This window comes from Lemur catta, chromosome 20 (genome assembly GCF_020740605.2).
Source record: "Lemur catta isolate mLemCat1 chromosome 20, mLemCat1.pri, whole genome shotgun sequence".
Classification (NCBI taxonomy): Eukaryota; Metazoa; Chordata; class Mammalia; order Primates; family Lemuridae; genus Lemur; species Lemur catta.
The window spans coordinates 21,998,554-22,026,398 of NC_059147.1; the positions used below are offsets into that span (position 1 = coordinate 21,998,554).

General features: G+C 38.2%; 1 protein-coding gene across 1 annotated transcript; it reads right to left on the minus strand.

The window, feature by feature from the left end:
- Positions 1 to 296: 296 nt before the first annotated feature.
- LOC123625153 (cytochrome b5 type B) lies at positions 297 to 26,335 on the minus strand. Its single transcript, XM_045533379.1, has 5 exons — positions 26,007 to 26,335; positions 12,333 to 12,461; positions 11,778 to 11,807; positions 6,373 to 6,401; positions 297 to 3,944 (listed from the first exon to the last, which is right to left on the minus strand). The coding sequence occupies exons 1-5, from the start codon at positions 26,166 to 26,168 to the stop codon at positions 3,854 to 3,856; spliced, it is 441 nt and encodes a 146-aa protein (XP_045389335.1). The 5' UTR covers positions 26,169 to 26,335; the 3' UTR covers positions 297 to 3,853.
- Positions 26,336 to 27,845: the final 1,510 nt, after the last annotated feature.

Consider the following 27,845-nt stretch of genomic DNA (forward strand, 5'->3'; position numbering starts at 1 on the left):
GACCCCCAAACTTGTCTAGCTGGTCCTTGCTTCACATACATTAATAGGGCAAAAGCCTTGATTTTTGTATCTCATGATTATAAAATGAGCAACTCATTTCAAGCAAAGAGCTGTGACAAGAACACTGAAGACCCACGGAACTCCCCATCAAGTTAACACTACACACGATATTAGCACCGGTACACCTGACTTTCATGCTTTTCAAATTGTTTTCTTCCAGAACACCTGAGGATTACAGAGGCAATACTTCTACTTAAAAGAACACATTTAAAAAAAAAAAAAATGTAGTCAGGGCAAGAAAAGGAAAACAGTATCTTTATTGTGTGTAGTTCTAACAAACATTCATTGTGTGCACATTCCAACAGAAAGAGACAAAGATCTTTGTTCAAAATATGCTGAAATAAAATAGGTAAACAAACTCCACTATTGAATACCAAAAGGAATGTTAATATTACTCGATCACAGTTGAGGGTAAAGTAAAAAGAACAGAAGTTAAATACTTGAAATAGTGTTTTGCCCAAATAGCAAATGTTCGGTGCAGGCGTGGGCAAAGAGCAGCTACTAAAACTTATGAGTAAGATGCTGGCTGTAGGGTAGGTAACTTGACAAATACCTCTCTGCTTCTTTGGAACCTCCCTCCTAGATCACCCCCACAAATTCCAAACTTGGCTCTTTCAGAGCACAACAGCCAAATGTGACTAAACTCCCCATTACTTCTGTGATATTTGGCAACAGAGTGAGATGGTTTAAAAAAATTGATTTCTTGTTGAGACAAGACATGTCTGAATCCATTTCTCCTGGGATAGGAGGCAATGAACATTAATGTTCTGCATTTCAATCTCCTAAAATGGAATTTAACCAGATAGGTATCACTTGACATTTTAAAGCATGAGATACCATAAGTAATGACATACCTGGCCTGCAAAACATTTTTCATTGCACCACATCGGAACTAAATGAGTATAAACTCAACAATGTTCTTATTTCACAACATATGCATTTATGATAACTGCTTAAAGAACTTTACAGGCCCAAATTATAGGTTCCAATGGAGTTTCGTTTTTGCTTAAGTGGTCACAAGGAGATCTAAAAACAGTGTCAACTTTGACCATGCCACTTTCTTATCTTTATAAACGTAGAAGTCATTTGGAAACCAAAACCAATTCCCAAGAGTCAGGGGCTAGGAAATTTTGGAAATCAGGCACTAACACCCTCTATTCTGGTGGCACAAAATTCCCCTCATCTGCTCCTTCTGTGTTCACCAGCTATGATGTGTACAATATGGTGTGTAGCACCAGCTAGTCTTCCTCGGGAATAAACAACCCAGCACCCCAGAGACCAGCTGGCATTGTCCACCAATGGGGACTGGCTCCACTGGCTCTCCTGAGGTGTTTTCACAACCTACTAATGTCAAGACTGTTTCGAGAATTCAAGTCTGCTTCTTAAACAAAACTCCTTTTTGATGGATTTGGCTCATGTACTGTATTACTTTATTGTTTAGAGAAAACTCCGCAAACTCTTACACAAAATCTACCTTTCACCTGGCTGTTTTTGTAGGCAGCAGAATAATAGTAAATGGACCCAAAAGTGGTTTTTATAATACAAAGTGACATCACATTAGCAGTAGCTTCAAAAGAAGCCCTGGGTACTGGATGGATTTCATGGATGGTAGTGACAAAAGCTGAAAATTTTTTCCCTCTGGCTCTCGGTAAAAACAAGTCTACATATAAACAGGAAAAGAAAACTAATACGAAATAGAAAAACATACCTTTTCATTGGTGTTTACCCTAAAAATATCAAAACACCAATTTTACTTAAGACTATAGTTCTTTCACATTTCTTAGAAGCCAGATGTTTTTCATTCAGTTTTGGAGACTGCCAACACACTTTTACAATTGATTCAAGTTATCTTCTGGCTTAGTTTTAGCTTGAATGTCCCCTTTCCAGCTCCTCACTGCTCCTTTGTTCTTTACTTCTACCCGAATGTACTCCCTATAATTAAGTAATCGTGCAACTTAATTATTACAGCAATTCTATATCAATCCTTATTCAAGGAACCCTTTCTAGCCTTTAAATGGAGGAGCATCAATTCACACGACTTTCATTACATAATAACCAAAGACTTTTGTTCAATAAATTGTCTTAAAGTGGGATCTTATAAGATATACAAATATTTTCTGAAGATAAAAGTTTTACTAAACCCATATCCCAGATAATAAAAGTCAGCCAGAAATGCTCTAAAATTACTCCAAAATATATTCAAGTGTGTGTGCAAATACAAGGTTAATATTATTTAGATGAATTCTGAATTCATTCAACTGCTAAATCACAGGATACAAGACCTGGGATGAACTTTTTCTTAAATAGTTTACATGGGCAGACACTGGTTTGCCGGGCAGTTTCCTGTCTCATCAAGTCCCTGGCAGGCTGGAGGGGAGAGAGGAGATACTGAGCAGCATCTATGGTCCTTCCTGAACTAAGATGCTCCCTGCTAGAAATGACAATGGCTCAGAAGCAGACTGGTAATCCTAAAAGGAAGGGGAGAAAAATCACCACAGTTGCGGCAGAAAACAGACAGTGCTTCCATGGGGCAAAAAATAAAGCCAAATATGCCAGAGAAATCCCTGAACCAATAAGAAACAGTAACATAATTCTAAATAATAACCTGCTTCTCAAGGAAACACACATCCAAGAAAAAAAACTACCATTTTTTTTTTTTATTATTCTCAACAGAAAAACAGAACAAAATCATAGGTTGGAGCCATGGAGGTAAAATACAGATGCAATGGAAAACAGTCTCTTGTCACAATCTTCCACTTTCAAATGCCATTTTATATGGAAGTTATTTTACTGGGGCAAACAGAGGGTCAAACTGGAGTCTCTCACTTTTGTAAAATACAGAATCAAAAACTTGCTTATCAATAAATTAAAAAGCATCAAAAATCCCTGGTAGAGTTTTACAGACATAATTTTACATTTATAGTTTACCAATAAAAGATAGCTAGGGGGAAAAAAGAGTTGGCCAGAAACTGGTGCCAAACCAAAGTGAAAGCTTTGGTGCTTTTTCTAAACTCCTATCCTAAAGTAGTGTTTTTCAATATTTTTCAAAGGAAATATTACTCTGAATTTGTCAGGGTTCCAACACTCCAGTTCATCCCCCTTCCTTTCCGTGTCTCTTCCCACCCCCAAGAAATAACAGGGAAACATAGTTTTGTCCAGCACCATTTGGGAAGCGAAGGGGCTGGACTTGGATGGGAAGAGCTACCTGCTACACTAGCTTGGGAGGGAGGAGAAGGCCACACAGTTCTTTGTGGTTTTAACAAATACAAACAAGGAACAGATCATTTGGCAGTTATATTTTAAGTAATAAGTACACACCTTTACTTCATAATTAAGCCCCTTATGATGAATACTAGAATTAAATCAGAATTTTTTTAAAAATTTACTTAAAAGAAAAATGGAAAAAGCTTCCACACTAAGACTGCTGCCCTGTTAAGAATGTCTAATGTGCAAAGTATTGGAAAGCGGGCATTTTTACCAAAAAGCAATGTCACTACAATATATGAATTGCAATTATGAACAGAAAGTTTTGAAGTGTAAGTGGAAACCAGTGCGAAGAGAGCGAACACTGGCAAGGACACAGACTGCTGAGCAGGTGCTCTGGGCGTAAGGCTCTGAAAGATGAAGGACGCTGGTCCCGGATCTGAGGTGGATGTCTAACCAACCGTCTTGACTCCAAGGGGGAAGGATACAACTGGCAAGATTCAAAGAGAGGGCATCGTGGCAGCCCCCAAGCAAGTCTCTGGTTTTCACTCCCAAGTGGACGTGTTTTCCAGACTTCAGCAAGGCTTCCTCAGGAGGATTTGCTTTCCACTGTGTAGTAGCGATACAGGAAACCTAAGAGAATAGCGCCTGCGATGGGGAAAATCCAATATACCCAGCAACTAGAAGTAGAGGGAAAAAGAAAGAAAGTTGTGAATGTTTTATAGCAAATGTTCACTATCTTTTGGCATTCATATGTTAATATTTATGTGAGCAAAGAGTTTGGATTTACTTTGGGAAATTTAACTGCTTTTATCATACAGTACTTGGGAAAAAATACTTGGAGTATTATTCAAAGTTCAGAAACAAAATGAATAGTATGATTTCAGAAAAGTTATACACACCTCCATATATGTTTCTACAAAGACATATAAGTGGTTATTTCTGGGTTGTGGGATTATGGATAGTTTCACATTTTCTTATTTGTATCTTTATTTTTCACATATTCTACAATTAACATTATATAAGTGCCATTTCACGCATGTATGGAGGTATATATATTTATCCCATTATAAATTTGTAAGCAGTAATATCTAATATGACTATCAGCAATATTCTAGCTGCTTCACATGTATTTAAAAATTTAATACTCATAAAAGTGCTATAAAATAGGTACTAATATTATCCTCATCTCATATATAAGAAATATCCATCCTCTTAATCTCTAGTTAAGTCTGGATACTAATAAGACACACACACACACACACACACACACACACACACACACAGCATATAGATGGCTCTAACAGAGTTAAGCAAATGACAGTTGGCTTAAAAAATATTTTAAGAGACTATCCTTAAGAAAAGTAATCATTCTCCTTAAATTCTGCTTCTTTAATAGAGCTTATTAGCACACTAGTTTTAAGGTATAATTCTTCCATGATCCAAATGACCTGGCTGCCCTTCTACTTAAGACATACGCGGTCTTGGCATTAAAAGGTATGAAGCCAACAAAACCAACTGAGATCCATGAAAATGATTCTCTTTGCCTAAATATGCCTAGCACTTTGTACACTTAAGTATGGCAGAAAGCTACTCTGGACAAGTTTAGAACGTCAGCCAGGTAGCTTTATTTTAAAAACAGGCAAGATGGCACATGGGAACTTTGAATTAATCTCCCCAAAAGAGTAATGAATTCAGACTTCTTGAAGAGCAACCACAAAAGACTAAAGAATCCAAAAATAGGATCCTTGAGAAAACACTGAAGAAGAAAAATTCTTCAGTACAAAAGACTGAGAATGGTTGACCACTACACTAATCCTCATATAATCTTTCCTAATACTTAACTGCCACTCAGGAGAGAACCAGAGGAAACACATTTATACTGCACTAAAGGAGATTTAGGTTCAACAGTAACTTCATGGCAAAAGACAGAATTTTCTTCTCGGAGATTCATTCATTTTATTGCATGTTTGTGATTCATTTATTTTTATTGTACTTGTAGCATTCTAATGTATGAATAAACCACAATTTATTAATTCACTTTATTAATGAACAGATATTAGGGTTGTTTCCAGTGTCAGAATATCTTGACTAATGCTACTCTGAACATTCCTGTACGTATTTCCTGGTATACTTGTGCATACATTTCTATTGAATATATCCCTAGAAATGTAATTACTGGGTCAAAAGTTATTCATATTATCAAATTTACTAGATAGTAGCAAATTGTTTTCCAAAGTGATTATACCCATTTACATTGCCTTAGGAGTGCTTAAGAGGATTGGGGATCCACTTCCTAGTCACCTCTTATTTGCAGAATTTTTTTCATTTTTGCCAATCTTGTAGGTATGAAATATACCAATGATTTTAATTCATATCTCTCTGATGATGAATGAGATTAAATCTTTTTTCTATACGCTTATATAATATTTGCGTTTCCTCTTCTATAAAGTGCTTGAATCTTTTTCTTATATTCTACTGAGGTATTTTTTAAAAATTGATGTGCTGGAATTCTTTATGTATTCTGCACAATAATCTCAATCAGTTTTATGCATTAAGTCTATTGTAAGTTTGTGGGTTCCATTTTCAAATTCTTTATGCAACATTTGGCTGACTATAGTCTTTAATATCAAGGAAACTGAATTTACTAATAGTTTATACTTTGTCCATTACTTCAAATAAAAGACCTGACATTTTATTGAAAAAAAAGATACAATTTTCTCCCTTTCTCTGTAATACTTTAAGTGAGTGAGATTAAGTTTTGGTGGAATCACATAGCTGAGCTGAGCTACAGAGACTGAGGGATTGACTTAACAGTAGTTACCTGTCCATGCACAATGGACAGCAATCTTAGTGTGATTCTAATTTATGTCACAATCAGATTTAATAATTACTCAAGGCATGAACCTTTCAGATCATTCAAAATGGTTGCAACTGTAAAAATTCATTTTGCTAAAGTCAAGGAACTACTGAATTTGCAAAGATTTTGGCCAATAAAGAATTAGCTGTCAAACTGTACTCATAAATTATGTTATACATGTATATTTACGGAAGAACCTCTTGCCACATTATGTTGAGCATAAGGAATTCTGTTAAGGGGATACTAACCTTTTGCACGTATTCTTTTTCGAAGGGTCCTGAAGATGACACATATTCAAAAAATAACAAACAAACAAAAAAAAACAGAAGATTAACATAGCACATATAAATCTTCTTGAGTAAGTATACAAATGCTGTAGCTGATAACAGAACTTCTTCTTTCATGCATTTTGATGTTTATAAATGTATAAGCAATCAGTGGGCTGGGAATTTTATTTCTGATAACATGCCAGTATTCCCTAGGGAAGAACCACTAATGAAAGCAATGACCTAAACTATTTTAGATGTCAAAAAAAATGCTTATGATATAAAGTATATTGAAATGGACTAATTTGCAGTCACAGTGATGTGCCTGGCTCAGCTGGGCTTGCCACTGGCAGTAGCTAACATCACATTTTCTTTTTCTTTTTTTAAAACTAAGTTTGAGAAGCTTGTAATATGTTTATTGGTTATGTAGATAGTCTTTTTTTTTTTTTCTCTTTTGGGGACAGAATCTCACTCCGTCACCCTGGTAGTGTACAGTGGCCTCATTGTAACTCACTCACTGCAACCTCAAACTCCTGGGCTCAAGAGATCCTCCTGCCTAAGCCTCCAGAGTAGCTGGGACTACAGGGACATGTGAGACAGGGTCTCACCGCTTTTGCTCAGGCTGAACTCCTGAGCTCAACCAATCCTCCCACCTCAGCCTCCCAGAGTGCTAGGATTACAGGCATGAGCCACTGTGCCTGGCCTAACATCACATTTTCTGAAAACATTTTAAAAAGCAGAAAAAACTCTTCTCTTGTATCATATAAATCAACTTTAAAATGCTCTAGATCATGCAGATGATCGCTTTATGGTTTATAGAAGTGAACTGGTTAACTCTTTGAAATGTTTATAATTATGACTAGAGACCTTAGGGTGTATTTCACAGTGAAAAGGGAAAGAGTAGAGTTAAGGGAAAGAAAAATGCCAAAATAATCTTCAAAAACAAACTTTAGCAATAAAAAGTAATGAAGCTGGGCGTGGTAGCTCACACCTGTAATCCTAACACTCTGGGAGGCTAAGGCGGGAGGACTGCTTGAAGTCAGGAGTTCGAGACTAGCTCTGAGCAAGAGCAAGACCCCATTCTCTACCAAAAAAAAAAAAAAGAAAAATTAGCTAGGCGTGGTGGCACATGCCTGTAGCCCCAGCTACTCAGGAGGCTGAGGGAGGAGGATCACTTGAGCCCAGGAGTTTGAGGTTGCAGTGAGCTAGGATGACGCCACTGCACTCTAGCTGAGGTGACAGAGGGAGACTCTGTCTCAAAAAAAATAATAATAATGAAGTACTGATATATGCTACAACACGGATGAACCTTCAAAACACTATACTAAGTGAAAGAAGCCAGACACAAAAAGACCACATGTTGTATATTTCTGTTTATATGAAATCTCCAGAACAGGACAATCAATAGAGACAGGAAGTAGATTAGTGGTTGCCTAGGGCTGGAGGCAGAGGAGTGGTGGGGAAAAGGAAAGTGTCTGCTAAGGGGCATAGGGTTTCTTTCTGGAGTGATGAAATTGTTTTAAAATTGATTGTGATTATGGTTGCACAGCTCTGTAAATATATTAAAAATCACTGACTCACACATTTTAAATAGGTGCATTGTACGGTATGAGACTTGCATCTCAATAAACCTATTATTAAAATTTTTAAAACCCATTTAAGTAAATATCAAATGAAGTTACTGATTCCCTTAATTAGCTGTATAGTACAGAAGGCTTGCAAACTTAACTGCCAGAGGACAATAACCCATTAGCATAGGTTGCTGCTGCCCAAAATATCATCTCTTGCCAATATGTAGAAGTATACTAGGCTATGAACATAGAATATCAACTCTGCCTAAACACAGTTTTCAATAATCTCTAAGAATTTTCAGAAACCAAACATACTGGCCCAGATATACTTTAGAGCAGTCTGTGAAATGAGTTTTAATTTCATATATCCAAAACACTTTCTTGCAAACGAATACAGGCCCCACACTGCAAAGAAATTAGCCTATAGGCAAGTAAGACTTCAAATAAAAGTTTTGGATAAACCGTATATTAATGTGTTACTATACTTCTTCAGGACCTTGATGATTATGATCTGGGACATTTCTGCTGGCATAGTAAGCATCCATCTAATTAAAATGTGTTACAGGTCAATCTTTGAGAAATACAACAAATGTTACTTATTTATAGATGTGGAAGGTGGTGGTGGTGATGGTGGTGAGTGCATCCAGTTAACTTATAATGTTGCCTTTGAAATATTCCATTATAGTAGCCAAGATATAATTGAATTCCATCAAGAACATGTCCATGACCTTTTATGCTTTATCCACATATATACCAATGATTTACAGAACAAAATATGTAGTTACTATTTAAAAAAAAAAACTGGGATAATTGGAAAGGCTTATACAAGAGCATCACTGCATAATGTATGTACTATGATGTTTAATCTATAACTACATTAAAAGTTATACACTTCATTTAAATGGATTCTCTAGATGTCAAAGCTTTTAGCCTTTTTTTACAACCAAAAGCCCTAGATGTATGCTAACTAGAGTGAGCCTTGGACAATGTAATAAGCAACTGAGAGAAGAAAGAGAAAGAGAGACTAGAGCGAACCAAGAACAGAATATGCCGAAATTGTAATGGTTTCTAATAAATAATTAAAAATACATATGGTGTTTTATCAACTAAGTACTACAAAGTGTCCTTCTTGTAAGATTAATCCATCCCAGGAGGCAAAAAAGACTGACTTGTCTAATACCTTAGAGGAACAAGAAGAGGAAGCATACATTCCCTTTAGGATACTGACAGCCAAGTAAATGCCAAACTACGGTGACCCCACTTTTAATCAACTACAATATAATGAAAGAGATGTTTAAGGCATAGCTCTTAGCAGCCAAGTCCCTCAACCAAGTTTGGAAAGAAGCCAAGTAAGTTATTTTTAATTTTACAAAAGTGAAAAAAAGTTCTATTAACACATAACGTTCCTTGGCCTTCATCCTTCCTCTACATACAGTTCCCCAATCCTCATTTCCACAGCTAAGTGCTGTGCTAAACCTAATGGATGCTTAAGTGAAATTCCTACAGTTTATAGCTGACTTCAATTTATCCCTTTGGGTGTCCGGGCATATCTGGCTAGTTATGTTCATGCCCAGACTTTAATGCTCTCAACTTCTGGCATGGAAAGTACTGCAATACTGTGATTTTAGTTACAAGAGAACAGATCAAATCCAAAGTTCTTCCAGCATAAGCCCTATTAAGTAATTAATATGCATGTTTCTTTATTCTCGCTCAAAACTAACAGAAATTAACTGTGTAAATAAAACTGGTTCCTAAAGTTCAAGGTTCATTAAGGCTTTAATTCCCCATTAAGATAAGTAAGGAAATAAATGTATTTACATACATATAAACAGTAAAGATGGGCTTTGTAGGGTAAAAGGAAATATTTTGTAATACCTGAGTAAGCTTTTTATAAAGCTGCTCATAATTTATGTCTAATACCTTCAAGCCCAATGCTATAAATCAGTTTCCTCATTTATAAAATGCAAGGCTCAGATCAGATGAACTTGAATTCTAAAGTCATATTCAATTATCTCAACACAATTTTCTGGGCCAAAGGCATTTTAGCAAAATCTACAAGAGCAGCCTTCTAAAGGGTAGAAAAAGGAAACACCATTCTCTCATGTCTAGGAAGACTGAAGGGGCACATGTGTATTATTCTCTCTTCCAGCACCTATATAAAGGAGTGTTTTTCCAGATACCCTTCCGAGAGGCACTACACCATAAATAAGTACTGACTCAATTTGATATGGTTAAAAGAATGACAAAGAAATGTCACAGTTGGTAACCACATGGAAAGGGACTTAGGGGTCAGTAGGAGTAGATTTCCCTATGAATTCTGTTTATGAGAAAACATGAGAATAGAGCACAGACTTAAGGAATGTGGTGTACTTTGTCCACAGGATATAAATAAATTTAGGAAAGAATGAGCCAGAATTATGATTATGATGCATTAAAACATGTAGACAGGACATTATACACCTTCATCTATACAGTTTATATTTAGGCTTTCCAAGGCCTTTCCAAGATCCTCCTGTCTCAGCCTCCCGAGTAGCTGGGACTACAGACATGCGCCACCATGCCTGGCTAATTTTTTCTATATATTTTTAGTTTTCCAACTAATTGCTTTCTATTTTTAGTAGAGATGGGGTCTCGCTCTTGCTCAGGCTGGTCTCGAACTCCTGAGCCCAAACGATCCACCTGCCTCAGCCTCCCAGAGTGCCTAGGATTACAGCTGTGAGCCAGTGCGCCCGGCCTCGTGGCCAACTTTAACTGCTGTGTCAAACCTGTTCAGTAATGCCAGCTCAATGAGGAATGAGGAATGGGAAGGAAGCAAGCAGCTAGAAAGAGGAAAAGGGGAAGGAGGCAGTATTGCTTCCATATAGGTTCTAGGTAGCACCTAAACTGCTTTCCCTTTAAACTGAAGGGCACAGCTTGGGCAACATAGTGAGTGAGACCCAGTCTGTATAAAAACTAGCCAGGCGTGGTGGTGCCTGCCTGTTGTCCCAGCTACTCGGGAGGCAGAAGGATTGACTGAACCCAGGAGTTTGAGGTTGCAGTGAGCTATGATGACGCCACTGTACTCTAGCCTGGGCAACAGAGCAAGACCTTGTCTCAAAATAAATAAATAAATAAATAAATAAATAAATTAGAGGGCAGTGTAACAGCTATCTGAAGGATGGAAGTCAAAGAAAATTTTAAGGGCATAAGGGAGATGAACCACTCAGCTTGTGGGAAGCAGAAAAGGCTTTCATATTTTCTTCCTGGTACCTAAGGTAGTGCACATTAAGGTTTTCAAACACTCGAATACTTAATCTTTTATTTTTCCCATATCACTGAGTAACTGGGAAGTACGTGGGCCTATCCGAGCCTCCAGGATAAAAGAATTAAATTTAGGAAATAAGGACAGAAAGGCCTTTGTATTACAAATAAACAAGATAACTTGTAAGAAAAAACCAACTTTCCGATTCTTTTTCCAGCACACAAGCAATTATTATCACCTGTTCTATATAATATAAGAATAAGATACTTTTGTGCAACTGAACCCATAAACTAATTTCTTTCAAAACCATATGGGGCACAGCTTTGGAGTTTCAATTTTTTGAAAAAGCATATAGATGCACTAACAAATTGTTTCCTACTGTTCAAGTCAGCCATTCTTTTTTCCTGAGATGGCAGGTACTGAGTCCAAATTCCTGAAAAATAGGATTTTGTCTTGGGGAAAAAGTAAATACTTTTTAACTTCTCTTAAGGTAATTTTTTTAAAAAAGCAATTCTACTTGAGTAAACAGAAATATAAACAATTAAAACATATAAAACAAGTTGATGACTTCTTACCTTGCTACCACTTTCAGGTTTAAGGTCACTCTGCTCAAAAGAGGAAAACAAATAATATTTTAAGATATATCCAAATGAAATCTTACTTTGTGCTTGTTTCTAAGCTTGGAACTTGATACTACATTCTGGTGACAGTGAATTCTCTGGGAGATTTCTGGGTCTTTAGACAGGTACTGAACTCCACCCTGAGTACAACAGGGTGCCCTGTTAGAATGGTATGTATGGATGGTTTAAAACATCCACAGTTATTATCTATAGCACGGAACTTGCAAGAACAGCCAAACCACTATTTTAGACAGAGATGTTATTAATTGCATTACAAAAACACATCAATCAATAAAAATAATAATCCCAAATCAACTCCCTTAGCTTTTCAGAGATACACACGTGCTGCTTGGCCAAAAAGAGGCTATATCTTAGCACAGTAAGGCTAGATGATTTTAGCGAAAATTTAGCCTGACTGCTGGGTAGAATGAATTTCCCTTTTAATAATTCATTCCCTCATCCTGTTCTATGACTGTTTAGTACTTTTCTCCAAGCTCTGATAGTTCATACCGGATGGACATCGCCAATATAGTACTGCTTTAACATTTCTCTGGCATCCAAGGAGTGTCCTACATCTTCAAAGCTTTCACTTGCATCTACACCAGCTTGTTCCAGCAGAACCTCTTCTCCTCCAGGATGCTGCAAGGAAAAGAGATTTATTGAACAGGGAGTTCTCTGAAAAGCAAGCCAATAAGTTATTTTTTCACCCTACTTTCCTTCCTCTGTTCTCCCTTTAATGGGAATAATGCAACAAAGCGGCATCCGGTGCCACCTGATAGGATGCAATGCGAGGAAGACAGCCTAACTTCTGTGATATTCTAGCCAACAATGCATAATATGGGGACTACTGTGAGAAAACCTAGGACAACTGCAAATTGAGAAATATTCTACAAAATCTCTGTGGACAGGACTGGCCTACGATCTCCAAAGATATCAAGGTCATGAAAGTCAAGGAAAGACTGAAGAAACTGTTCCAGATTGCAGGAGGCTACAGAGACATGACAACTGGGAACAACATGTGATCCTGGGTTGGTTCCTTTTGCCAACATTATTGTGACAGCTGCAGAAACCCGAATGGGGACTCTAGTCAAAGGGTATGTGAATTCCTTATTCTATTCTTGCAACTTTTCTATAAGTTTGAAATTGTTTTAAAGTAAAAGTTTAAATAAATAAATAAGTAGTACCAGAGGAAACAGATTCTATAACTATAAGCTATGTGACCCTGAACAAGTTATTAAAAAATTGAGATGTCTTTATTTATAAAATAGAGATAGTAAGAATATTTGAGAACTATTGTGTGTATTAAATAACGATGCAAAACACTTTGTGCTCCAGAAGAGCATGGTACAGTAGGTATAATGTGCTACCATCTATGATTTTAAAAAGCAGATATTAATAGATACACATAGGCTTACACATGCTTAAAATACCCCTGGAAATGCTGAAAAGAACCTGGTGGCTGGGAGACAAGGTGGGAAGGAAGACTTCACTGCATACACTCTTGAAATTGTTTTACCAAGTAAAGTATTACCTATTCAGAAAATAAATCGTTTTTTTAAAAATTACACTTAATGTAGTCCTTGACTTAAAGTAAATAATCAATAAGCATTTACTTGTAATTAGCAAATTTAGAATTTACATTATTCAACATATCCAAATTTACATTTTGGAAATACTGAGTAATGCTTTTTTACTTGGTTATTTTTTTAACAACCATTTAAGGGAGAACAATATCATTCCTATCTTAAATATTTATTCAACTGAAGTACAAAAACTCTAAGTGTAACCTCTCAGTCATCGTCACTTGCCTATGAGCTCCCTGAGGATAAGGAAAACTATTTTTGTCTCCTAAAAGGTCTCCACCCTTTTAGGTGGACCCAGCAGGTGGGTCTCACATCCCAGTATTTAAGCATGCTATTTTAAAGCGAAAGAAAGACAGTAACCATTTGTTATTACATCTGAAACCTCAGATGTGTTTTCTGTCAAGGAACTAAGTCATTAGTTCTGAAATTATGTCCCAATTTGCTCTATGCACCTCAGCTAGGGAAGATATTTTTTTCCTTATGACACATCCCAACTATTATGTTTCCTTTCAGAGTAAAAGGACAACAAAACTTCTTAGCAGCTTGAGAGATTTCAGGGAAGGACTGACTTCCTATACAGCTCTTTCTACAAAGTACTTTCATTTTCATCAATCTCTTTAAATGAGTCAACAAGGCACAACACTTTTAAAAAATATAAAAGTAAAAATTACATTAATATATTCACTGTGATAAATTTGGAAAACACAAGAATAAAGAATCAACTATAGTCCTGTAACAGAAATAAGTACACTTAACAATTTGGTGCATAAAATTCCATTGCTTTGTCTTGTGCATTCTTTCAATCATTTCAGTCATTATTCTATAATTTCTATTGAGGCTGTACTATTAGTATTTTATGTAGTAGGCAGTGATGAATAAAAGTTTTTGTGTTCTTACAAAAGTGAATTCATACAGTACCTGTTTTATGGCCTTTTTTTCAGTGAAGGGGGATCAGAGTGGTCCCCAAAAACCCTTAGTTTAGTAACTATCACTCTAAAATGTGGTCTTAATAGAGATGGCTTAGAACGAGCAAAAAGATTTCAGGGAACTCTTGGTTTCTGTTTTAAAACTCTATAATTTTCAGATATTGTTATTTAAAATCAAATGGATGCAGGGCTACAGAGGGCCTCCGGCAACCCAGCTGAAAGCACTAGGCCCAAAGCGACAGCAGCGTCCCGGGCCAGTCCTAAGCCAAGAGAATGCCCAGGCTGAGTGAGGGGCATGAGAAGGCCTTGAGGGGAATCCAAAGAGCCCCCACACCAGAGTAAGAGAAGCCAGGCTAGCTCTCAGTGAAGTCGCTGGGCGACTCCAAGTCAGCCTCTGGATAGTCCAGCCATATTTATCATCACCCTCTTCTAGGGCATCATCCACCACTACGTGTTCATCCTGCTGCAGAGCAACAAGGAGCTCATCCAGGAGCAAGTATTTGACAGTTAAGTCCTAAACTGAAGCAGAGTCTTCAGGGAAAATGGAAATTACCTTCCCCAAAAAGGCTTTCTTGACATGAAAATACGACCTCAACAACCCAGAGGATGGGTTTTTCAAAGAACTAAAAGGAAAACAGTGCCACTTTCTCCCACTATGCTCTTGGACATGACGAAAGGCAATGTAACCAATGTCCTGCCTATGATTTTTACTGGTGCATTAATCAACATGACATTCTCAGGCTTTCTCACAACCAAAGTCCTATTTCCACAGACCCTGTGTTTTTAAGCCTATGCTCAGGAAGGAATCAAACTACCCACATTAGAAGTGTCCTGGGAGCGTTCTGCATCTTGTCATTTCCTCAATGTATCTGGGCCTTAGAGCATTTACTCTCTGATCCTGGGCCAAGATAACGGCCATGATCAATAAGGAATGAGGCAAGAGCAGATGACTGGAGCAGCCAAGGCCAGCCCACAGATACCAACAAAGCTTCTAACACAAAATGGGAAGTTTTGAAGGTAATGAATCGCCACTGGGCACCAGATGATACCAAAGAAGAGCTCATGGCCAAAGAAAAGACCTCTACTTTGAAGGCATGTTCAAAAAGGAATTACAGAGCTCTTTTTCTTTTTTAAAGACCAAGCAGAGTTTGCTCTGCCAGAACTTGGAGTAGCCCTTAACTTGCTAATGTTCATTTGAGCTAGAGCCTCTTGGAATAAAAAGAAAGATGCATGAGCCGGTGGGCGTGCAGCAAGCATCACTCTTATCGAAGCCAGATTCCCCTTTTTGCCTGAAACTAGAGGAAATGAGGAGTATGTGCTGGGTGACTTGCAGAAAAGACCCACATAAAAAATGAATCTTTGGAAAAAGGATTATGGATTATAACTAATTATTATGTTCAGTAAGTCTGATTTTTTTTTTTTTTTTTTTAGAGACAGGGTCTTGCTGTCACCCAGGCTGGAGTGCAGTGGCACCATCATAGCTCACTGTAGCCTCAAACTCCTGAGCTCAAGGGATCCTCCAGCCTCAGCCTCTCGAGCAGCTGGGACTACAAGCATAGGCCACCACACCTGGCTAGTCAGTCTGACTTTTTTTAACCACAGTAAGCTCCTGTTTTCTCGGGATCCAAATACTCTGCATTTTTACATTTAACTGTGTTAGTATTTCAATAACTTTCTTTATAAAAGTAATAATTTTCATTACCAAAAACTTAGAAACTATGGATAAGTAAAGTGAATCTTCCTGTATTATTGTTCTTGAGCGTACAGAATGATGTGAAGAACAAATGTGTCAAAATTTTATTCACATAAACTCTTTAGAGTGAATACCCAGGGCTAGGACAGACTTAGCAAACCTTCCCTATCTTTTATACTGTCCAGGGAAAATTGGCAACACTGACATACTGCTTGATTTTCTAGTGCTTTCAGGATTATCAAAGACAGGTAAAAAAATGAGAGGTTCTTAATCTAGAGTTGAGAATGTAACAAATCCACTGAAAAAAAATCACTGTTTCTGTACTGTATATACAGCCACTCAGTAGAACTAAAGACCTAGTTATTCTGTATAAAAGAGTTTATATAATGTTTTAAGAAGGGAGAGAGTAATTGCTAGCAGATATAGAGATAAGTGTTGTCCAGGAATTATTCTGTCTGGATTAAATGTGCCAGGGTGCCATTTCCGTATCAACAGGTAGATTTAATTGCCATGATGAACACTATAATCAAGAACAAATGGGCCAGGTGCGGTGGCTCACGCCTGTAATCCTAGCACTCTGGGAGGCTGAGGTGGGAGGATCACTCAAGGTCAGGAGTTCGAGACCAGCCTGAGCAAGAGCAAGACCCTGTCTCTACTAAAAATAGAAAGAAAGAAAAAAATTAGCCAGGCATGCTGGTGTGTGCCTGCAGTCCCAGCTACTCAAGAGGCTGAGGCAGGAGGATCGCTTGAGCCCAGGAGTTCTAGGTTGCAGAGAGCTATGATGATGCCATTGCACTCTAGCCTGGGTGACAGAGCAAGACTCTGTTTTGAAAAAAAGAGAGAGAGAGAGAGACACTTGCATATATTTACTGATTAGACACAAGGACAGAGTTTTTCAAAAATTTTTACCCACAGAACACTTTCTTCAAGCAATATTTTGGACAGAAGCCCAATACACACAATCAAGTAGATGTGATTAAAGTGTACAGCAATCTTCAAGAATCAATTTGAAAATCAGTGACACAGGCAAAACAAGAAATAAGACTAGATTACAAATTAAGTAATACCAGTGGCAGACACAGGGCAGTAACTTCTGGAAGATGAGTTTAATTTCAGTCTTGCTGGGCCTGAGATAATAGCAGGAATTCAAAGCACAAGGGGCTAAGCTCAGTCAGCCACATCTTCAGATAGCACACTTATAAACCATCAGTACACAGAAATGTGCTGCAGTAAACTTAATGTAGCTACCGAAATTTAAAATGCACCAGAAGTGGTCAGAGAAGGAAGAAAGAAACTACAATAATGCACAGGGAGCTCCACTCCTTAAACACATTCAAAGATTGTAAGGCTAGTGGTAGGTAAAAGTATGTTCCAACATGTTGAGATGGATGGGCCAAGTTTCAATCTTGGAGCCCAGACTATCAACAGATTTGGTCCAACCAGTTCCTGTCTACAAATAGTGATGAATGAGGTCTTGGCTTAGAAGAATACATAGGAGTAAATCTTCATGACATTGGATTAGGAAATGGTTCCTTTGAGACATCAAAAACACAAGCAACAAAAGAAAAAATAAAAAAACTGGACTTCATCAGAATTAAAAGAAAGTGAAAATACAACCCACAGAATGGAAGAAAATAATTGCAAATCATGTATCTGATAAGGAACTCATGTCCAGAATATATAAAGAACTCTTAAAACTCAACAAAGACAAATAACTCAATTTTTAAATGGGCGCAGGATTTGCACAGACATTTTTCTGAAGAAAATGTGCAAATGGCACATGAAAAGATGCTCAATGTCATTGATCATTAAGGAAAAGTAAGTCAAAACCGCAATGAGATTCCACTTTACACTGACAGCAATGGCTATAATCAAAAAGATGGACAATCTTTTTGCCAATAACAAGTGTTGGCAAGGATTTAGAGAAATTGGAACCCACATATTGCTGGTGGGAATGCAAAATGAAACAGCTGCTATGAAAAATGGTTTGGCAGTTCCTCAAAAAATGAAACATAGTGTTACAATATGATCCAGCAATTCCACTCCTAAGAATACACTCAAGAGAAATGAAAACATATAAAACATACATCTACAAAAAACTTGTAAATGAATGTTCATAACAGTATTACTATTCATAATAGCCAAAAAGTGCAAACAACTGTCCTCAATTGGTAAATAAATAAAATACGGTATATTCATACAATGGAATATATCGGGGCAGCTAAAAATAATGAAGTACTGCAACACAGATTAACCTTACAAACGTGCTAAATGAAAGAAGCCAGTCACAAAAGGCTACATATTGTATTATTCTATTTACACAAAGTATCCAGAATAGGCAAATCTATGGAGACAGATGGGTGGATTAAAAAAAAAAAGAACACATGGTAGGGAGTAGGGGAAACCTTTTGACTTTTCCTTAAGGTAATTTACTTTATTTACTAAGTACTATTGGAAAGAAGACAGAAAATTTATGTTTAATAGAGAAAAGAGGACAAATTACTAATGGAAAATAATACTTCCTGATTACTAATTCTATGGAAAGAATAGGGGACTGATGGGCTGAAAAGAGGAGAATGTTAATGACAAACAGTTATAGAATAAAAATCTTGTTGGAAAAAAACTACAAATTGTCTGTGGGTGGAAATTCCACACTGATGTAATAAAAACCCAACAATAGAGAGATACTAGAGACCACCTGACTTGGAAAATACAATCTAGAAACATTAAGTAAGATTGAGGAAGCTGCAAAACTAGGCCTGGTGATGAAAAGAGGGACCTCTAGCCAAACACATTACCTCATCAAAATAAAATACAGAGGTTAAAATTTTGGAGAGAATAAAAACTACTTCCTGAAAAACGGTCTACAGGGCAGAGAAAGATAACAGACCTCGGTAGTGAACAGGAGGAAATGGTGGAGGCCCAAAGGCATTTATTTGCATTTGGACTAGATTGAATCTGGTAAGACAGAGGTGTTACCTAGGAGAGGCAAACTAGCTGGCTGCCAGAAAGGGTGTAACCTTGGCAAAGTCACCACTGCCCAGGGTCTGAAGGTCAGGTCTGCAGATCGAAACATAACTTGACATCCTCATCTCCACCAGATTAGGACCCACAGCTAGATTCTCACAACTCCATAGGCGCCTTCATGGTATTAATATTTATTTATCACACTGTATTTCTTTATTTATGTGCTTCTTCCCCACCAGACTATAAACTCCATTGGGAACACTTTGGCTGTCTTATTCATGGCTGTTTCAGCACATAGCATGGTGCCTGGAACACAGGGACATCTAGGGAGCCAGCGCTCACTCTGTTCTCAAGACTGCATACACACATCTCCATGCCCACACACCCACGCCCACAAGCAAAATGAATAAATAAATAAAAGTAGATTCCTTGGCTGGGTGTGGTGGCTCACGCCTGTAATCTTAGCACTCCGGGAGGCCAAGGCGGGAGGACCGCTCAAGGTCAGGAGTTCAAGTTTGAGACTAGCCTGAGCAAGAGCAAGACCCCATCTCTACTGAAAAAAAATAGAAAGAAATTAGCTGGACAACTACAAATATAAATAGAAAAAATTAGCCGGGCATGGTGGCGCATGCCTTGTAGTCCCAGCTACTCGGGAGGCTGAGGCAGGAGGATCACTTGAGCCCAGGAGTTTGAGGTTGCTGTGAGCTAGGCTGACGCCATGGCACTCTAGCCCGGGCAACAGAGTGAGACTCTGTCTCAAAAAAAAAAAAAAAAACTGGTAAAAGTAGATTCATTGATCAGGTCACCTTGCCTGGGCAGTGCTAGAAGTTAAATTCCGTCCCATCTTATTTCTAGTCTTCCCAGGACTAACCATTTAAATATGTTAATTCCACTAGCTGGGTAACAATGAAATTGCACTTTGTTTTGATCAATCTAAGAGAAATCCAGTAGGAATTATTAGTCAAACTCTGAAGCTTTCAGGAGATACCCTAGAGCTGGCATTCTCAGTCTTGCTTAAGGCCACTCTCTACCTTGTATGACAATTACTTGTGCATGGATCCTCCCTACAAATCCAAGGCATCTAATTTACCTTTAAAGCACCTGCCACTTAGCACTCAAAAGATGCTGCAGGGAACACTGTAATTTTATATTAATAACAAAAATAGCCACTAACACTTACAGAGTTATTTAAGCCAGGTAGTATACCATACTAAGTCTTTATATGTATTATTTAAATTAATTGTCATAACCACAATCACCCAGTGATGTAATATTACTTCCATTTTACAGATGGAAAAGGGCCTGTACAGAGAAAGTAGGAAACTGAACCAGACACTTGGATCTCCAAGCCAGCACCCAGCCATTAGAAAAAATGCTTTCAAGTCAATAATAAGAAAATAAACCCAATTTAAAAATGGACAAGACTAAACAGATACCTCACAAAAAGACATATATAAATGAATAATAAACCCATGGAAAGATACTGAACATCGTTAGTCATCAGGGAAATGCAAATATTAAAACCACAATTATATACCACAACACATCCATTAGAATGGCTAAAAGTAAAAGGATAAATAAATGTGTCAATGAAAATGTGAAGAAACTGGAAAACTCTTACAGTGCTGGTGGGAATGTAAAATGAGGTAAACAGTTTGGGAAAGGGTCTGTCAGTTGCTAAAAAGTTAAACAGACCTATGACCCAGCAGTCACTCCTAGCAATTTTACCACTAGGTATTTACCCAAGAGGAATAAAAACATATGCCCACATAAAGATTTGTACATGAAAGTTCAGAGCAGTTTTATTCATAGTAGCCAAAACCTGGAAACAACCTAAACATCAACCAACAGGTAAATGGATGACTTTTGGTATATTTACATAATACAATGAAATAAGCAATAAAAAGGTACCAATTACTGGTACATAGCAAAAAAAAAAAAAAACAGATGAATCTCACAAATGTATAGAGCAAAAGAAGCTAGATAGAAGAGTACACCTGTTCTACAATGTTAGAAATCAAGTTAGAGGCCAGGTGCGGTGGCTCACGCCTGTAATCCTAGCACTCTGGGAGGCCGAGGAGGGCAGATTGTTTGAGCTCAGGAGTTCCAGACCAGCCTGAGCAAGAGCGAGACCCCATCTCTACTAAAAACAGAAAGAAATTATATGGAGAGCTAAAAATATATATAGAAAAATTAGCCGGGCATGGTGGCGCATGCCTGTATTCCCAGCTACTCGGGAGGCTGTGAGGCAGGAGGATCGCTTGAGCCTAGGAGTCTGAGGTTGCTGTGAGCTAGGCTGACACCAAGGCACTCTAGCCTGGCCAAAAGAGTGAGACTCTGTCTCAAAAAAATAAATAAAAATAAAAATAAAAATAAAAAGTGTAACTTCAAAAAAAAAAAAAAAGAAAGAAAGAAAATGTGTCTAATGCACCTAACCTACCAAACATCATGGCTTAGCTTAGCCTACTTTAAACATGCTCAGAACACTTAATATTAGCCTACAGTTGGACAAAACCATCTAACACAAAGCCCTATACAACAAAGTATTGAATATGTCATGTAGATTATTGAAAGTAAAAAACAGAATGGTTGTACGGGTACTCAAAGTATGGTTTTTACTGAGCGTGTATCACTTACCATCATAAAGCCAAAAAATCTTAAGTCAAATCATGGTAAGTTGGGGACCATCTGTAAACTGCTTCAATGTCACCCCTCATCTTAAAACACTTCAGTGGTTTTTTATTACCTTATGGATCAAATCCAAACTAACTACCAGGCCTTGCATGTCCTGGCTCCTGCCTGGCTCTCCTCATTGACTACATTACAGCCAGAGATTCTTTCAGTCCCACTATTTAATAATACGCCAAATTCCTGCTTGACTGCAAATGCTGTTGGAATGCTCTTTTCTCTATTCTTCCCAAAGCTAATTCATTCATGCTCATCAGCTCAGTTAAAAGTCATCTTCTCAGAGGCTTTCCCCAGATCACTTATTAAAGATCTTCCCCTATTTTTCTTTCTCAACTCCTTTTTTTCTTTATAGAAAGTACTAGAGTTTAAAATTATTTCATTTGTTTATTTCTGTTTTCTTTTGTCTCCCCTAGAATAGTAGCTTCAAGAAGGCCAGACCATATTTATTTTTATACACCACCAGGGCCTAATCCTATATAGCACTTAACAAATATTTGTTGAATGAAAAAATTATTCCCATCCATAAGACAGATCCTAAAGTAATATTTCTATTTATGCCGACAGTTACTAAAAAACACATACAAAACTTTAAAATATTGCAATGTGTTATTTTATTAAGTTACTTTTTTGAGGAATGGCAATTTATACACAAGTCAATAGCTCCCAAATTTTCACTTGTGATACACAGAAAGAAAATAATTTTACATTGCAATCCAGTACACACCATATATATAATGTTATATATAATTAACTGAAACAGAGTTTTACAAAATCATACTTACTCTTGGTAAGGGAGGTGCACTTTGATATTTTCTAGTCATTATCATAAGATATTGTGACTGTTTTAACATGATTTTTCTAAACTATTAAATGGTAGAAAGACAACGATGTGTGTACTATTTTCATTCAGGATTGCAATAAATTAAACCAATAGCACTGATTCCAAAAATGCAAAATTAATCTGTTAGGGAAAAGATAATTCAATTATATTACCAATTCTAAATTATCACATACAAACTCCAGTATATTCTAACCACAGTTATTAATCAAAAAAATGGTAATCTACAGACACAGGATATTTCGATTAGAAACCCCTTGCCAAGGAGGAGCCCCAGAGTGATTTCAGATTGGAAAGAGAAGGATTAAAACCAATGTAAATCTTCCCCATCTCATCTAATAGCAACCCAGTTCTTGCAGACCAAAAATTTGGGTGTTTTCCTTAACTCCTTTTTCTTTCATTCCCCAAATCCAGAGCACTGTTAAATCCTATTGGCTCTACCATCACAACACATCCAAAATCGGACACTTGTCACTACCCTCACTCCCACCATTCTGGTCCAAGCCACCATCTCTTGCTTTAATTATTACAACAGCCTCCTAACTGGACTCCTCAATTCTGCCCTTGTTCTCCTTCAGTCTTTTCTCAACAGTGCAGTCAGAATGATCCCATTAAACCATTATGTCACATCACGTCACTCTTCTGCTCCAACCTTTCCCATCTCAGAACAAAAGCCAAAGTCCTTCTTTTTTTTGAGACAGAGTCTCACTCTCTTGCCTGGGCTAGAGTGCCCTGGCGTCAGCCTTGCTCACAGCAACCTCAAACTCCTGGGCTCAAGCGATCCTCCTGCCTCAGCCTCCCGGGTAACTGGGACTACAGGCACACGCCACGATGCCCGGCTAATTTTTTCTATTTTTCAGTTGTTTGGCTAATTTCTTTCTTTTTAGTAGAGATGGGGTCTCGCTCTTGCTCAGGCTGGTCTCGAACTCCTGAGCTCAAGCAATCCTCCCACCTCGGCCTCCCAGAGTGCTAGGATCACAGACATGAGCCACTGCGCCTGGCCCAAAATCCTTCTTAAAACCTGCAAAGCCATACTTGATCTGCCCTTCCCAGTCATTCCGATCTTGGCTACTATTTAACCACCATGGCCTCCCTCATTGTTCTCTGAACCACACCAGACATACTCCCATCTCAAGGCCTTTGAACTTGTTTCCTCGGCCAGGAATGCTCTTACTGAAGTTGTCCACATGGCTAGCTCCTTTACCTGCTCATGGCCTTTAGTCATCTTCATAAAGCCATCTCTGGTTATCATATCTAAAATTTCAACCCCTCATCCTTGCACCCTGACTGTATACACTTCCGTTCCACAGTCCTCTTCCCTGCATTATTTTTCTTCTTACCATTTACCACTAACACAGTATATATTTTAGTAAATATTTATTTAGTCTGCTTATTGTCTTCCTCCTGTAGCATGTAATCTTCATGAGGGCATAAATGTTTATTCACTACAGTATCCCCGGCACCTAGAATAGTATCTGGTACACAATAAAGGCTTAATAAATATTTGAATGAGTAAGTGAATGGATGAATAGGCTTGGAATGAACAAGAAAACAGGGATAGAGATTAAAGAACAGGTTAAATGAAAATGGCTAACTGCAGGTAAAGACCTATGGCTCAACCTTCACCAGTCTTGGTGCACCAGTGATGTCCATGGCTATATCAGGATGTGGTAAAACAGGTTAGACAACTATTACTCGAAAGACTGAATTAATGTTCTTTATAAGCACTGAGTGTTCTTTCCAGGTTCACCATCTATTCTGAATCAATCAAGAAGAAATTTGGGAGAAATGAAACCACAAATGAAGAACACAATTGCCTACCCATTATGAACTATGTTTTAACATGGAACTTATTATGAGGCAAACACCAGAGGATGTAGCTAAGGCTAGAATTTTGAAGTAATGCTACGCAGACAAGAGAAACCAAGGGATGTGTCTAAGCCAGATTCTGCCATTAATCAATTCTATAACCAGAAATCTCTCTAAACCTATTTCTTGTATCCCTGTTAAAATAAGGATCGTTACTATATAAGTCACTCTCAACTAGTTGTTTTGAGGATGAAATAATGGGTAAGTACTTTTAAAAGCATAAAACGCCAAGCACATAAAGATGCAAAAAGTTTCTAAATTGAGTTCTTAAATCATTGTCCACTACAAAAATTTACTAGAAACAATGCTCTTTTGAGGAAACTTTAAGTTTTAAAACTTTATAGAATTATGAGTCAGGAGGTAGTGATTTTTCCCTTAGGTCCCAGATTAATGGAAAAAATATTTTACTAGTATATTTGCTTCATAGAAATGGAATAAAAAGAAACTTTTTTCTCAGTTACCATGTTATATTATGCAAATGTTTACAAGGAATTGACCACAAGATTATTAATCTATTACTCTAGATAGAATGATTCACACACACACACACAAAATCAAGGCTTCAAACTAATCTTTAGTGGTTGCATATCACTAGTTGGCTGGGGGTGGGAAAATGACTGGAAAAAAGCAAGAGGGAACTTTTTAGGGTGATGGAATGCTCTACACCTTAACATGAATGAATATATTTATCAAAACTCATCAAACTGTACATTTTAAATGAGCACAATTTGTTTTATGTAAATTATACCTCAATAAAGTAAATAACAGTGATTTTCCCCTTCAATTAAAAAAAAAAAACCACTCAGTTGCCCATGGTCACAAGGAGAATTTGTGTTAACAAGATCTAATACAAGGGCTGGGCGAGGTGGCTCACGCCTGCAATCCTAGCACTCTGGGAGGCTGAGGCGGGAGGATCGCTTGAGCCCAGGAGTTTGAGGTTGCTGTGAGCTAGGCTGACGCCATGGCACTCTAGCCCGGGCAACAGAGCCAGACTGTGTCTCAAAAAAAAAAAAAAAGAAAGAAAAGAAAAAAAGATCTAATACAACAGGCTTGAAGATATAAGAAAGGGTGACAGAACCTGAGACAGTGGAAAAAAAAAAAAAGTCAACTTATGACCTTCTGGCCTTAAGCTCAACTCAAATTAGGAAAAAAAAAAAAGTAATAGCATAATGGCAGGAGGGAGCGGGGAATCCCAGCTTCTCAAGAAAATGAAAATCAAAAATGGTATTACTTAAAAAAGCACACTGGGAAAAGCACAGGTTTGTGCACTTCAGATCTAGGTCTGAATGGATCTAGGCCGTTAAGTGCATGACCTTGAGCGTTCTCAACCCAAGCCTGTTTCCCTTTTGTAAAATGGAGATAATGATGGCTTAGAGTTTAACCTAACACACAGCAAATGCTCAATACATAAGTAACACACGATTATCATACAAGATAACAGAATTTGGTGCTGGCCGGAAATGCATGCAGACCTAAGGCCCCCCTCCCCCGTTTCTCTATCAGAGGGTCGCGGTCCCTTCCGTACCCCTTATGGCCCTCAGCCAGGCCTCACAGCCTTCTCACACACGCTCCACATAGCTTTTTCACCCTCCACCCCAGCAGCTTCCAGGAGCCCCCCACCTCGTTGAGGAAGCGGGTGACATCGTAGACTCGCCCGTGGATCACCAGCCATAGTTCCTTCAAGGAGTTGCGCTTCGCCACTTCCTCCAACCGATAGTAGGTGACGGAGGTCTCAACCCCCTGCTCTTTCCCATCGCTGCTGCTAGCTTCCACAGTCGCCATTGGGACCGAGATACCTCCGCTTACTGGGCTTCCGTAGGTAACTTCCTTAAGGTAGAGCCCGCGCTCAGCCCTCCTCGGCTTCCGTAACCAGGGCCCATAAGGCCTTGGGAGGGTTCCTAGCAACAACCAATCATACTTCCGAATAGTTCCCTGTTAGTTTTCTTTTCACCAATGACACGAGGAGTTCAGTTCCAAGTCCCGCCCACTCCTCTCCCGATCCTCGAAATAAAGGTCTGGTTCGAGGTCCAATTAACCAATCAGAGTCATCCAGCCCAACCTCGCAAATCAGTGATTTTGGAACGGCGCCGAATAGAGACGTGTTGACACAGGTCTCCTCAGGACAGAGTCCTTTTCGCTCGGCCTGTGGACCTGCAGAGTCCTAGAAGAGGGGAGCGAGTGTCCTGTTTCCCGCTTCCCTTCCCATCGCTGTGGATCCCTCCCGAGCCATGCAAAGCTTGTTTCCCCCACTTCCTGTGCGCCTTGCATTCCAACCTCAGATTTACAGCTTTGCTTTTCTACCTCCAGGCTGTGATCTGGCAAATCCAGTCTCAATAAGGCTCAGTTTCCTCACCAGTAAAATGGGCATGATAAGCTCTACCTTACAGAGAGGTTTGCATATTTAAATGAGAGTGTCTGTAAAGAGCTTGGTGCATAGTAATCGCTACATAAATGATAGCTGCTATTAGAAAGGCAGGGTGACCGGCCCGAGGCCTTAGGACAGCGATTGGGGACAGGGTATAGAGTACCCCAAGTTCCTACCACTACTCAGAATTTTCTGATGATCAGAATCTATCTGCATTATTTTCGTTTCTACGAGATCTAAAATAGAATTCACCTCAATTGTCCCCGCTAGAGGTCCCAGTACTTTGGAATTCCAAATTTGGTTAATATGCAGTGTTGTGAGCTACTTATTTTTAACTGCCATTATAACTGACAGATTGGTCTTCCTGTAATGTCATTTTCATAATGTCAGTCTCGCAGCCTACCATTCAGGACTCTCCACAATCCATTCGCAACGTCTTTCACTAATATTTTCCACCATTCCCTTTTATAAGCCTTGAGCACCAGCCCAGACTCCTAAACCCACATCCATGGACAGACATCCCAGGTACACCCAGTTAAGATATCCTTTTCCTTCCAACGACTACTGACTTTTCAAGTCCCTCTTCAGTTTTGTCCTTCTACCTTTCTGAGCTCCCGTGGTTCCATCCTCTTGTAGTACCTAAGCATAAACTATTTTAGGAAACCCACTGTATCTGTAAATGTTAATTTTCCATATTTTACCTCCCCAGTTAGACTGAAACTATGAGAGCAATCTCATATGATTCTTAGGATCCTCCACAAACTCTAGATTCAAATATTTACACTTATTTCAGAGACATTTACTGAATATTTACTGTTACAAGTCCTACGATAGGCTCTGGAAATAAAAGATAACGTAAGAAACAAGATCTCTGAAAGAAAAAAAGTTTACCAAATATATATATATTAGCAAATTACCAAATATTATATATATATATAATTTAATGCTGAAATAGAGATTTCTACCAAATGCAATGAAACACACCTCTCAACACATATTTGTTAAATAAATAATTCACACTTGACCCTGGTCCATGCCACACCTGAGAAGGCTATGTTAAAAATGCAGATTCCCAGCCTCACCTCCAGAGATTC